Here is a 13,200-nt window from a genome sequence, read left to right as displayed (position 1 = left end):
ATAAAAGTCATATATACAATAAAACCCTCCAATTAAGAAATAAAAACATTTAAAACTATATACAGAGAGGAAAAATAAACCTGTTAAATATGTGAAGTGAAGTCAAGTCGCTCAGTCGTGTCTGACTCTGCAACCCCATGGACTGTGTAGCCCACCAGGCTCCTCCCATGGGATTTTCCAGGCAAGAGTACTGGAGTAGTTGCCATTTCCTTCTCCAGAGGATCTTCCCCACCCAGGGATAGAACCTGGGTCTCCCGCATTGTAGGCAGATGCTTTACTGTCTGAGCCACCAGGGAAGTTAAATATGTAGACTACTGTTGTTACTGAAACTGACTTTTGAATTTAGTTATAAAATCTCATGAAATCAAGGCAGAGTGGGTAAAAATTCTCATTGTCAACTGTATTGTTTTATCAGAATAGAGAGAGTTTTTTGAAACCAAATTTAAAAAATAACTTACTATATCATATCAGAACATAGAAAGCAAAATCATAAACAATCTTTATTGATTTTGTAACACATTACAAAGATTTTCTTCAAATGGGTCTTCGTGCCTCAAAATTTAAATTATTATTTTTAGTGTTAAGGGTCAAGTGTGTAGTTTCAAGTGATCTGTTCAAGGAAAAATCTTAAAATAACTATAAATCTGAGAGGCTTACTTGATTGGCAAGAACCTTACTTTGTCCTCCTCAGGTATTGATTTTCTCATTCAGCCTTTTCATTTGTTCACTCATTCTTGTTCTGCTTTGAGTTGGGTTTCAGGTAAGTATAGACAGTACTTAAAACTATTTTATGCATCTCTGTATATTTGAATAAAATATACAAGGTTCATGATAAAATTTAAGACATTTTTCAAAATGATTTTTGAGGAACTTGTAAATTTTTGTTCTTTTCTGTGTGGGTGAGTAATATGCTTTACTTCAGTTTCTAAGTTTATAATTATCCTAAATTACAAGGAAATTTAAAAACTGCTTTTTCTACTTCAGTGAAGGTTTTTGACTTTTAGTTTGTAGCAGTTACAACTGAAGAAAGCTCTGACATATATCCAAATATTAAGAGTTATGGATCATGCTGGGAATACTAGATATTAATACTAATATTAATAGTAATAGAAATAATGGGAATATCGATGTGGGTTTAGTGTGACAGGCACTGTAATATGTTGCATAACTATAATTCAGTTATAACAATTATAACACTTTTTACTGTTACCTGTTTAAATGGTGCTAAATTGAGGTCAAAAGTAGTTAAGCAAGTTGACAGTCACAGAACTAGTAAATGGTAGAGCTGGAATTTGAACCCAGATACTTTGACTTCAAAAGTAGTACTCTTAACCATTCTGATACTTCTTATTTTTAAAGATTGAACTGCTGATGCGCTTGCTTTCAGAATGTTTCTGTTGATCTATCTTAAAGTTCCCTGATGATGCTCAGCTCTGTCCAGTCTGTGGTTAAGCCAGTCGGAAGAATTCTTCATCTCTGACACCTTATTTTTTGTTAAATTTTTTTTTTGGTACTTCCCATTTTGCTGAAATTTCTTACTGATTCATGAATTTTTTTCCCCCACCTTTCCCATAGATCCTTTATTACTTATAGTTCTGATAGTTCCTATATCTGGGTCAATATTTTTGTCTGGTTCTGTTAACTGCATTATCTCTTTACTAGTTATTTTTCATCCTGTTATTTGTGTTTCTTGAGATTTTTGATCAAAGGCTGGATGTTACGAGTAAAGAACAGTAGATATTGAAGTAATAGTATTTATTACTAGGAATAGGTATGTGTCCTCTGCCAGTCTATTAGTTGGTTAGGCCTTTCACTTCCAGTATTCTTGTATGTGTGTGTCACAGAAGCTCTGTCTTTGTGCTCATGGTGCCCTTCACCTGCCAAGCTGTAAATGATTATCGATCCTTACTCTGTGTGAGGTTTGGGGTGAGGGCAGAGGGGCATTCATTATCTTGACAAAGCCTCAGTCTTAGGCAGGCCCTTTGAGCCTGGGCCTTGAGGGTGTGCTTTTCATTTGATTGTTTTTACATTTTTACTCTTCCCTTCATGACAGTGAAAGTCTGTCACATATATGAGGATAGTCTTGGGTAAAAGTGAGTTTCTTGCTAGCAGAACATGTGCTTTGTGTTGGTACACAGTCCTCTGCCCAAAAGGATTTCCTGCCCTACCCTCCTCTTTCAGTGTCTTTCTTAAAAGCGTGTATAATATGAATCTTTAACATCACAAATAATATGTGACTTCATGTATCTTATAAGAACTTAATAATAATGCAGTTCCATTTCATTCTGTCTTTTGTACTTTAACTGTCATACATTTCACTTTTATGTAAACCCCACAATATAGTGTTCTTTTCGCTTTATACCTGAGGTTAATAAAAAACCTTTCCTCTTGACAGCAGATAGTAAATATTTTAGGCTTTAAGGGTCATAAAATCTCTGTCACAGTTTCTCGATTCTACTGTTATAGCACAGAAATAGCCATAGACGATATATAAACAAATGAGCATAACTGTGTTTCAGCAAAACTTTATTTACAAAAATAGATGGTGGTCCAGATTTAGCCCATGGCCTATAGCTTGCTGACCTTGCCTTAGATTGTCGGATATCTTTTTAAAAAATAGCTTTATTGAAATACAATTCAAATACCTAAAATTCTCGCATTTATGTTGTATGGTGAATGGCTTTTAATGTATTTATAGAGTTGTAAAATCATCACAACAATCCATTTTGGAACACTTGTATTATTCCAGAAGGAAGCTTTAAAACCCTAGCTATCACCCTCCAATTCCCTTGTCCCCTGATCTGTCCCAATTTTAGGTGATCACTAATCTGCTTTCTGTCTCTATATATTTGCCTGTTTTGAACATTTCATATAAATGGAATAATTTACGTATAATCCTTTGTGATGGTTTATTTCATTAGCATAATGGCTTCCAGGGTAGTCCATGTTCTGCATGTATCAGTATTTCATTTATTTTTATTGCCAAATAATATTTCAGCAATATGAAAGAATTCAGTTTCTCCATCAACACTTGTAGTTATTGGACTTCTTTTTCTTAATTTATTTACTTTTAATTGAAGGATAATTACAATATTGTGTTGATTTCTGCCATCCAGCTACATCAATCAGCCATAGGTATACAAGGACTTTTTTATTCTGGTCATCATAGTGGATGTGAAGTTGTTACTTACCATCATTTTGATTTGGGTTTAATGATGTTGAGTAACTTTTGTAGTGCTGATGGCCATTTGCATGTCTTCTTTGGAGAAATGTCTATTCAGATCCTTTATTCATTTTTAAAAAATGGATATTTTCTGCCTTTGAAGAGTTTTAAGAATTCTTCATATATTCTGGATACAAGTCTTTTGTCAGATATATGATTGGCAGATATTTTCTCCCACTTGTACATTGTCATTTCTTGATATTGTCCTTTGAAGCATGAAAGTTTTAAAATTTCAGTGATGTTCAGTCTGTGTTCCTCTTTTTTTCTTTTATCGCTTATGCTTCTGATGTCATATTTAAGAAACCATTGCCTAACCTGACGTTGTGAATGCTTTAGCTCAGAGTTCCCCAACCACTGGACTTGTTCTGGGCCATGGGCTGTCAGAAACCAGGCTCAGAGCAGGAGATGAGTGGGTCCCTGTGCTCCTCTTTGCTCGCATTACTGCCTGAATCTTCTGCCCCATTGTTCTCATTACCACCTAAACCATGCCTACCCCTTTCCCATCTGTGGAAAAGTTGTCTTTGTGAAACCAGTCCCTGGTGCCAAAAAGGTTGAGACTGCTAGTTTAGCTTTTATGTTTAGGTCTTTGATCCATTTTAGGTTAATTATTGTGTATAATATGAAGAAAGGGTCAAAAATAATTTTTTTTGCATGTGGACATCCAGTTGTTTCAGCATCATTTGTTGGACACTCTAAATTCTATTCCATTGATCTGTGTGTTTATTCTTATCCTAGTACCATATTGTTTTTATTACTGTAGCTTTATAATAAGTTTTGAAATTGGGAAGTGTGAGTTCTCCAACTTTGCTTTTCTTTTTTCAGTATTGTTTTGGCTGTTCTAGATTTCCTGCTTTTGCATATGAATTTTAAGATCAACTTGTCAGTTTCTCCAAAGAGGTCAGCTGGGATTTTAATAGAGAATAAATTGAATCTGTGGATCAATTGGGGAAGTATTGACATATTAACAGTATTGTCTTATCCATAAACATGGATATCTTTCCATTTATTTAGGTCTTCTTTATTTTTTTAAAACAATATTTACAGTTTCCAGAGTGTAGCTTTTGCACTTTTTTTTTTTTTGATAAATTTATTCTTTAGTATTTTTTGATGCTATTATAAATGGAAAATTTTTAAATTGCATTTTGTGCATCACTAATGCATAAAATGTAATTCATTTTTGTATATTGATATTGTAGCCTTCAACCTTGCCAAATTGATTTATTAGTTCTAATAGTTTTTTAAATTGTCCTTAAGATTTTGCATATATAAGATCATGCCACTTGCAAATAGAGATAGTTTTTACTCCTTCCCTTCCTGTCTAGGTGCTTTTTATTTCATTTCCTGCCTTGTTATACTCTCTAGTACAATGTTAAATAGAAGTGGTGAGGGGACATTTTTATCTTGTACCTAATCTGAGAGGAAAGCATTCACTCTTTGGGGCTTCCTGGATGGTTCAGTGGTAAAGAGTCTGCCTGCAATGCAAGAGACACAGGAGACGTGGATTTGATCCCTGGGTCAGGAAGATCCCCTGGAGGCAGAAATGGCAACCCACCCCCTGAAAAAATCCCACGGACAGAGGAGCCTCACAGGTTACAGTCCAAAGGGTTGCATATAGTTAAACATGACTGAGCACACACTCACACATTCAGTCTTTGGCCATTATAATGATGCTGATCTTAGCTGTGGGTTTTTTGTAGATGCTATTTATCAGTTCAGGAAGTTCCCTCTACTGCAAGTTTGTTGAATGTTTTCATCATAAAAATGTTGGGTTTTGTCAAATACTTTCCTACCTCTATTAAGATGATAGTGTGGTTTTTGTTTCTCATTCCATCGTCATGATGTATTTTATTGATTGATTTTCATGTAGTTAACCAACCTTGCATTGTTGGGGTTGTGGGTTGTGGGTTGTGGTCTGTACTCTCTTTTTTTTTTTTTGGTGAATTTGATTTGCTAGTGTTTTGTCGAAGATTCTTGTGTGTGTGTGTTTGCAAAAACCACTGGTCTCTAGTTTCCTGTGATGTCTTTGTCTGATTTGGGGATCAGAGTAATACTTAAACAATAAATTGGGAAGTATTCCTTCATCTTCTAGGAATTGATATTTATTGTTCTGTAAATGTTTAGTAGGATTTACCAGTGAAGCCATCTGGGCCTAGGCTTCTTTTGTTGTTGAAAGTTTTAAAAGCATTAATGTATTCTGCTTACTTTCTATAAATCTGTTTAGACTTCTTTTTGACTCAATTTTGCTAGATTGTTTAGGAGTTTGTATATATCATATAAGTTACCTGATTTGTTGGCTTATATTTAGTTGTTCATAGTAATTTCTTATAATCTTTATTTTCCCTAAAGTCAGTAGTAGTGTGTCACTTTCATTGCTGATTTTGGTAATAATGAGCCCTTTCTCTTTATTCTTGGTCACTTTAGTTAAAGGTTGTGAATTTTACTATTATTTTCAAAGAACCAACTTTATTGTTTTATCCTCCTTTTTTCTGTTTTAAAGGTACCTTTTCTGTTTTAAAGTTACTTTTAAAAGTATCTTTTAAAGGTACTAAAAGTTAGAAAAATTATATTTAATATTTCCCCACGTGTTTATCATTTTCAGTGATCTTTATCATACAAATCTAAGTTTCCATGTGGTATCATATTTGTACTTAAATTAACTTTTTATTGTAGTTCAGACCTGCTAGCAGTGAATTCTCTTAGTTTCAGTTGTCTGAAAAGTCTGTTTTGCTTTCATTTTTGAAAGATGTTTTACACAATATAGAATTTTAGTTGACACATTTTTTGTTTTTCAATACTTTAAAGATATTCCTTCATTGCATTCTGCCTTGAGTAGTTTCTGATGCAAAATATGCTATTAATCTTTAGCTTTGCTTTTATGTTTCCAGTTTTTCTTTCTTTTTTTTTTTTTACTGTTTTCAGAATTTTCTCTTTCTGTTTGGTATTCAGCAATTTGTGAGTTATGTAGGGTTTGGCCTTCCTAGGATCTCATTAAGCTTCTTGGATATGGAATTTGTTTTTTTGTTGTTGTTGTTGTTGTTGGTTTGTTTGTTTTTTCCATTAATTTTGGAAAACTCTAATCATTTTCTCTTTAAATACTTTTTCTACCATATTCTTCCCCCTCCATAACTGAGAATCCAAATACATGTCTGTCTGATGCTTTGACAGATTTTGAATTTTCTGTTCTTGATTTTCCATTCCTTTTCTTGTGTTTTACTCTGGATAATGTAGTTTGATCTCACTGATTCTTTCTCTCTGTGTCCTGTCTGCTCAGAAGTCCATGTATATTATTTTTAATCTTCAATATTATGATATTAAAATTTTTTTTTATCATTTCCATTTGATTATTTTCTAGTTTCTATCTCTGATCATAAATTTTCCCCAGCTTTGTAACACATCCTTTAACATATTAATCACATTTTATAGTTCCTATTATAATATAATCTCTGGGACTTTTCAGATTCTGCTTCTTTTGACTGTTTTAGCTTTTGACAGTAGGTCTTATTACTTTTTCCCCCTTGATCTTGTTAATATGCCTTATAAATATTTATTGAGTGCTGTATGTTATGTGTAAAAGAACAGTAGAGACTGAGGTTAGTAGTATTTATGACCAGAGGTGTGCACATCTTTTTTTTTTCTTTTTTTGGTCAGGCCATTAGTGTGGGGGTTTTGTACCTATCTAGTCAATAGTTGAGCTGGGCTATTGTGTTTTGGTATTATTAGTTACCATTCTCAGGTTTCAGCAAGCCCTGCATACCTGCGCCATAAGGGAGGAGTCTCTCTGCTCTTTCTTGGCTCTCAGAGGTAGATTGCTGTTGTCTTTTGCTTTAGGCAAGGCTTTGGTTGGAGAAGTGCTGGTGCTGCTGCTAAGTCACTTCAGTCGTGTCCAACTCTGTGCGACCCCATAGACGGAGAAGTGGGGGGATGGGTATTTGGTTCTCCTTTTGCAGCCTCAGTATTGGGCAGGCCCTTAACCCCTGAGTGTAGGAGTGAGTGTTGTTAATGTTCTGCCCCATTTCTCATCCCTCTTGCCAGAGTTGTATCAAAAAAAGAAGAAAGGGCCTTGCTCCTCTTCTAACAGCAGACCTTTGCTTTGTATCAGTGTAAGGTCTTGAGCCCAAGCTGGCTTCCCCAGTTACAAATAGCTGTTTTTTCTGTTTCTCTTTCCAGTCGACCTTTGCTAGTCACCAGAGGGTGAGCATATTCCTACCTTTCTTTCAGTAGCAGCTGGGCTCTTCCTTGGGTAGGAGGGTGTGAGGGTGTCTTCTTAAACACTTAAAAATTATCTTAGATATTTTTCAATATATCATATTTCAGTGTTGTCCTTTTATAAGATTAGTTCCTAATAAGCAGAGGCTGAATCTTAGATTTTTAGAGGATGACTGCTATTTGATTATTATTGTAATATGCCAATGTGTTTGTTCTTTTCCAGCTTAGGTTTGATTTCCGACTCTTTTCACATGTTTTTCGATAGCACTGCCATTTTGGCTGGATTGGCAGCGTCTGTTATTTCAAAATGGAGAGATAATGATGCTTTCTCTTATGGGTAAGACCTTTTTAAAAACATTTTTATTGAAGTATAAGAAATACAGAAAATAATACATAAATCTCAAGCTCACTTAATTTTCACAGTTGAACACACTTATGTAACTTGAATCCTTGAAACCACCCCCCGTGTCTCCTTCTAGTTTCTTTAACACTCACCTTCTACCTTCCTGATTTGATGGGTTAGTTTTGCCTGTTTTTGGACAATATATAATTAGAATCTATAACATGTAAATTTTTTTTGCATCTAAGTTCTTTTGCATCTTGATTTTACCAGAGAATTTCAGGTGAGATTGTTACTAGATAGGGGAATTTCCCAGCTCTTAACCTTTTCTTTTTTTTTGTTTGAGAGAAGAGGAGGAAAAAGAAAAAGTTTCAGAATATGAATGTGATCATGTTTCTTTATTTTTCATTTTTGGTTGATATTTTGTTTTTGTTTATGTATTGTCTTCAGCTCTGCCTTTATGTAGAATATTTCTCTTACTTTTGCTGAATTCAGATGATTAATCAAATATTAGGAAAGTGTTTTTATGCTGAAGGGACTTGCTCTGAACATCTGGTCTCACTTCTGAGCCTTAGTAACCTTAGAGTCAGAGCTTTCTTTAGGCCACCTCTGATTGGGAGGAACAGTGGGGTTTCCATTATTTGATTTACTCTGCCTGAATGTTTTCTTTCTTTCTTTTTTTTGAGCCCAGAGTATTTTACAATGTAGTTACATTTATGCATTGGCAGCACTCACGCTTTGTCTCTCTTCCACCTGCTTCCTTGTCCCTACTTCCCTCTCACCTGCTTGTTTGTTCAGTTGCCCTAGGTCTTTCCCCCTCTTTTTTGAGTGCTGTCTCACATTCTCTCCTTTCTTTGCTGTCTTTCCTGTTTTCATTCCATCTCTCATTCTTGTCCCCATCCTCCTACTCATTTTTCTCCCCTTTGTTTCTCCTAAATTCCCTTTTCTCCTTTTCTATTCTTTCTTTCTAGTTACCTGGGTCTGTGTTCAGGTTTTTTCTCTTCCTCTCCCTTCTACTCTCATTCTTTGTCCTTCCCTCCCATCTTTTCTCTTATTTTTTCCTTTCTTCTGTTCTGTCCCTCTGTACTATTCCACTGTACCCCTCAGGTTCTTTCTTTCTCTCCCATCCCTTAACCTCTTCAGCTGTAGTTTTTTTTTTGTTTTTCAGGCTCTCTTTCCTTCTTTCACAGGTTCCTCTTCCCTGAGAACTCCCTTTCTTGTGCAGTTTCTCTCATTCTGTCCCTCTCGCATTCACATCCACCTTCTTACATGAACTGTCTCTTGTATCTCTTCTACTCGTAGTCCTCCGCTGCTTCCTCTTTCTTTCTAGCTTTTTTGTTCTTGAGTAAGCACATACTGCTTGCATGAGCTTTTGTTCTCTTCAGATGTTTATTGAGGATCCACTATGATTTGAATACTGTGTTACTTCTAATGATATCAAAATGAATAAGGTATGACTTCTGCCTCAGAGGAACTTGTAGTCTGATGGGGAAACAGTTCTGTAAAAATACTGTAATAACTATACATTGTGTGACAAGTGCTAAAAGAGAGATATGTGAAATTCTGTGACAGAACTTTCTGATCTGGGGTATAACCCAGGTGATGTGGTTCCTTATAAAGTTAAAAAAAGTGAGACAAAAAACAAGTTATATTATTTTTATAGTATAGAGCAAGAGGTCCTGTTTACAAATCCAAACAGCTTGAAAACTCAGAAAAGAACCTATTCCATGTCACTATATAATCAAAGATTCTTAAGTATATTTTAAATTACTAAAGAAAGGTTGTGTGTGAAATTATAATTTTGTGTTGGAAAATTAGTAATTCATACATATTTTATATAAAAAATCAAATTAGAATGTCTTATTAAGCAACATTTCTGGATAGACAGTAACTAAAAATTCTTAATTCTTAGGGTATCCTGTTTTCTATTTAGAATGCATAATCTCCTGGTATAAGATGGTTTTTAGAAATGGCTTTGAATACCTTCAGTACCATCGCAGGTTTTACTAATTCAACTTTAACTAAAATATATGAGAGTAATATTCTTGCCACCTTTTAATTTGTTTATCCTGTCTCCTTCCTCTTTGCTCTTTTTTTCTTTTGAGAAGGGCAAAATTAGGGAATAAAAGCTGCTGTAACATTTGAAACTGTTAGTAATCGCTATAGTAGTAGGTAGCAGCAGTAGAAATATACTGCTGTTTTGCCAGTATATCAAAATGTCACTGAACAGGCTAAGCCAGTGATGAATCCCCAAATTTCCAATTCAATATGATCACAGTAGCAGACTGAGTGTAATAGAAGAAACAATAGGAGGAATCTCAGAGGCAGCAAAAGCTTTTCAGTATTTTTTTGTGTGATGTCACCATTGTGTCTTGTCACACTCCTAATTTTGAAATAGTAAAGCCAGAATAAAGGTAATACACATCTGATGGATAGGTGGATGCATATGTACATGCTAATATACATATGTACATATACTTGTGTATTTTTTGCTTTGGCTAAGGAATACAGGTGCGAACATTCTTAAATAGGTAATAGTACATTAATGGATCATACATTTCAATTCCCAGACAGTCTGTTCAAGTAAACACAGTCATTTGTAAAAGCAAGTGTGTCTGGACTTTACAAGTTTTTCATTTTAATCCAGCAATCAAGTTTAGCAAATATCTTAAACCTAATTAAATCACTTTAGCCCAACTATTTATCAGAATTTATGGAACACCTACTAAGCATTAGGGACAAAGAGATACCTGAAAACTGATCTTGCCTTTGATCTTGAAATCTAGTGGAACTCAAGGACAAAAGGCTTTCAATCATGCATTAGCTATGATATTAGAAGAGTGGGTTAAAAGAAAGTGCTTTTTTACTTTGGAGGAGTAACCCTGCTGATACAGATAAATTCCTAAGTGTGGATTGTGGAAAGCAGGCAGTAGATTCTTTGAATTTAATAATAAAAAAAAGTATATGCTTTGACAAATAATATGTTAATTCACTTATATGTATTAGAAGGTAGACATATGCTTTATATACTACTTTGAAATGTGCTTTACAGGGCAAACTCTGGCATAACGGTATGGAATATATTTTAAAGAGTTTGTTCTATTTACTTTAAAAATATTTTTGCAGTAAAAATTGTGTTATCTAGAAATTAACATAGAAAGCTTGAAAAAAATCATATTTTTGATGCTCCTATTACATTGTTTAAGGACCAGAGTGATTAACTGCTGTTAGCACCCTTTGAATAATGTCTGAACATGTTAAACTGCCAAGTTAAAGTTGTTTCTAATAACTTTAACTAAGCCAAATATAGCTCATGAAAAAATAAAATCTTTCCCCAATGCTTCACACAGGTAGGAAGCAGAAAGCTTCAGAAGTCCATGGAACAAAAGACAGGTATTTTAAAAATAGTTTAATTCAAATTATGTGAAACTAGAATTGATTCTAAAATTTAGGTAATCGAAGATTTTTTCTTAAATGTATTCATCTTTAGAAGAAGAGTGATAGAAATAGAAATCTCAAGTTGTCTCTGGGATAATTCAGAACTAATTTTATTTTTCCTCAAATCAAAGCTCTACTTGCCAGAGATTTGAAAGCTGAAAGATACAAAGCGAAAAGCATAAGGAGTTCTTAGAAAAGAAGGAATTAATAAGTTACAAATACCCTTTTTCAAGCTCTCTTCCTCAACTTTTTATCTTTGTATCCTTCCTTCTTTGCCCAGTTATGTGGTCCTATTCTTCCTTCTCCAGTTGCAGCTTGAGATTTACATTTCTCTGGAAAGTCTCTCTAAAACTGCTTACTCTAAAAAGGTCTTTTGGTTGGCTTGTAGATATCTCTGTATTTTATGGCATTCTTCTTTAAACATAACTCATAGTAATTAAATTTACTTTCTCAATTTTATGACATGTACAATAGAAATGCTATACTGTAAACACTGGGAGTTTGTTGGGTACATATAACTGTGTAGTATGGTTTAGTACCTCTGAATATATTAAATTTATGATTTGGTTTTCTTTTAAAGAAATAACTTAATTCAGTTGTTTACTTTGCTCTTCTCTAGGTATGTTAGAGCGGAGGTTCTGGCTGGCTTTGTCAATGGCCTGTTTTTGATCTTCACTGCTTTTTTTATTTTCTCAGAAGGAGTTGAGGTATAGTAGATAATAATTAGAGCCAGTAAATTACATTTCTGTAATGAAAATGTTTATGAACTAAAGATAAATGTAATAGAGCTGTTTTTTCACACTGTCATTGAGTATTTACTGAGGCCAGTCTTGGGTTGCATAAAGTATTGTGTGTATACAAGAGGAACTTATAAAATATTTGGAAAGTTATATGTGAAACTACTTGAAGACAAATAGTAGTGCTTTATAAACTGTGAATGATGTTCTGACACTGAAAGGTAAACACACAACAATCCTGGTGATGAGTTCTGTTGGAAATAGTTCTTAAGATAGAATCTGAGGATTTTGCCAATGAATCTTCAATATTTTGATGTTTAAGACAAGTAAAAATTTAAAAGTTAATCAACTTAAAATTAATTACAATATTTTAAGATTCCAAAGAAGGATGGTTTTAGTCCAAATATTCATACCTTTAAGGGTACTTACTTAAAAATAATAATTGTTACTTTTTCTGAAATATGTGAGCAATGGTTTTATTTCTGTTAACTGTTTTGGCAGACAATTTTGGAGTGGTGTTAATTCTGAAAATAAAAATTTTTTTTAATTGCTTTTTATTTTTATCAATTGATTAGTCAGAAAATATATCAATACAGTTTGTTTGTATTCTGTGTTTTCTAGAGAGCATTAGCCCCTCCAGATGTACATCATGAGAGACTGCTTCTTGTTTCAATTCTTGGGTTTGTGGTAAACCTAGTAGGAATATTTGTTTTCAAGCATGGAGGTCATGGACATTCTCATGGCTCTGGTATGATGGTTAGAACCCTTTGTTTCTTCATTTCTGGTTTCTGTCATAATTATTCACTTTTGAAAATTGATGATTTTTAAAGTCTAACTCTATATTGATTTTTAATAACAAGAACAATATATTAATTGACTCATGTTAATGTCTTCCTGAACCTTCTCCTTTTGTGGCTTCTCAGAGTTGTAGTATCAGTTTGGTGTGGCTACTTCAAGACCTCTGTAGCTCATCTGTTTGGTATGATAACATTTATATAAAGCAAATGCCAAAATGACAATACAGATTTAGATATTAAAAATCCATGTATGGGGGTATGAAATTTATACAATCTGTCTTTGAGATCCTTCCACCTGGTGTCCATCAGTGTACCTTCTCTTGTTCACAGACACATAAAACTGCATGGTGTGGGTTACTGTGGTTTATTTAAACAGTCTTCTATGGATTGTCATACTTCCATATGAAGCATATCTTTATGAACACATGCAAACGTTTCTCCAGAGCTGTGCTGTCCTAT

At 34.0% G+C, this 13,200-nt stretch overlaps 1 protein-coding gene across 1 annotated transcript in view; it reads left to right on the top strand.

Annotated features, from left to right (window-relative positions):
- The window catches only part of SLC30A7 (solute carrier family 30 (zinc transporter), member 7), a 100,022-nt gene that overhangs the window by 7,235 nt on the left and 79,587 nt on the right, over positions 1–13,200 (top strand). The window contains exons 3-5 of the mRNA XM_010830969.1: positions 7,653–7,766; positions 11,827–11,914; positions 12,566–12,692. Of these exons, the coding sequence (XP_010829271.1) occupies positions 7,653–7,766; positions 11,827–11,914; positions 12,566–12,692 (329 nt within the window). The remainder of the gene's footprint in view (positions 1–7,652; positions 7,767–11,826; positions 11,915–12,565; positions 12,693–13,200) is intronic.

This window comes from Bison bison, unplaced genomic scaffold (assembly GCF_000754665.1).
Source record: "Bison bison bison isolate TAMUID 2011002044 unplaced genomic scaffold, Bison_UMD1.0 scf7180017864519, whole genome shotgun sequence".
NCBI lineage: Eukaryota > Metazoa > Chordata > Mammalia > Artiodactyla > Bovidae > Bison > Bison bison.
Note: the sequence above shows the minus strand (reverse complement) of the source record. Positions and strands in the feature narration are given on the sequence as shown.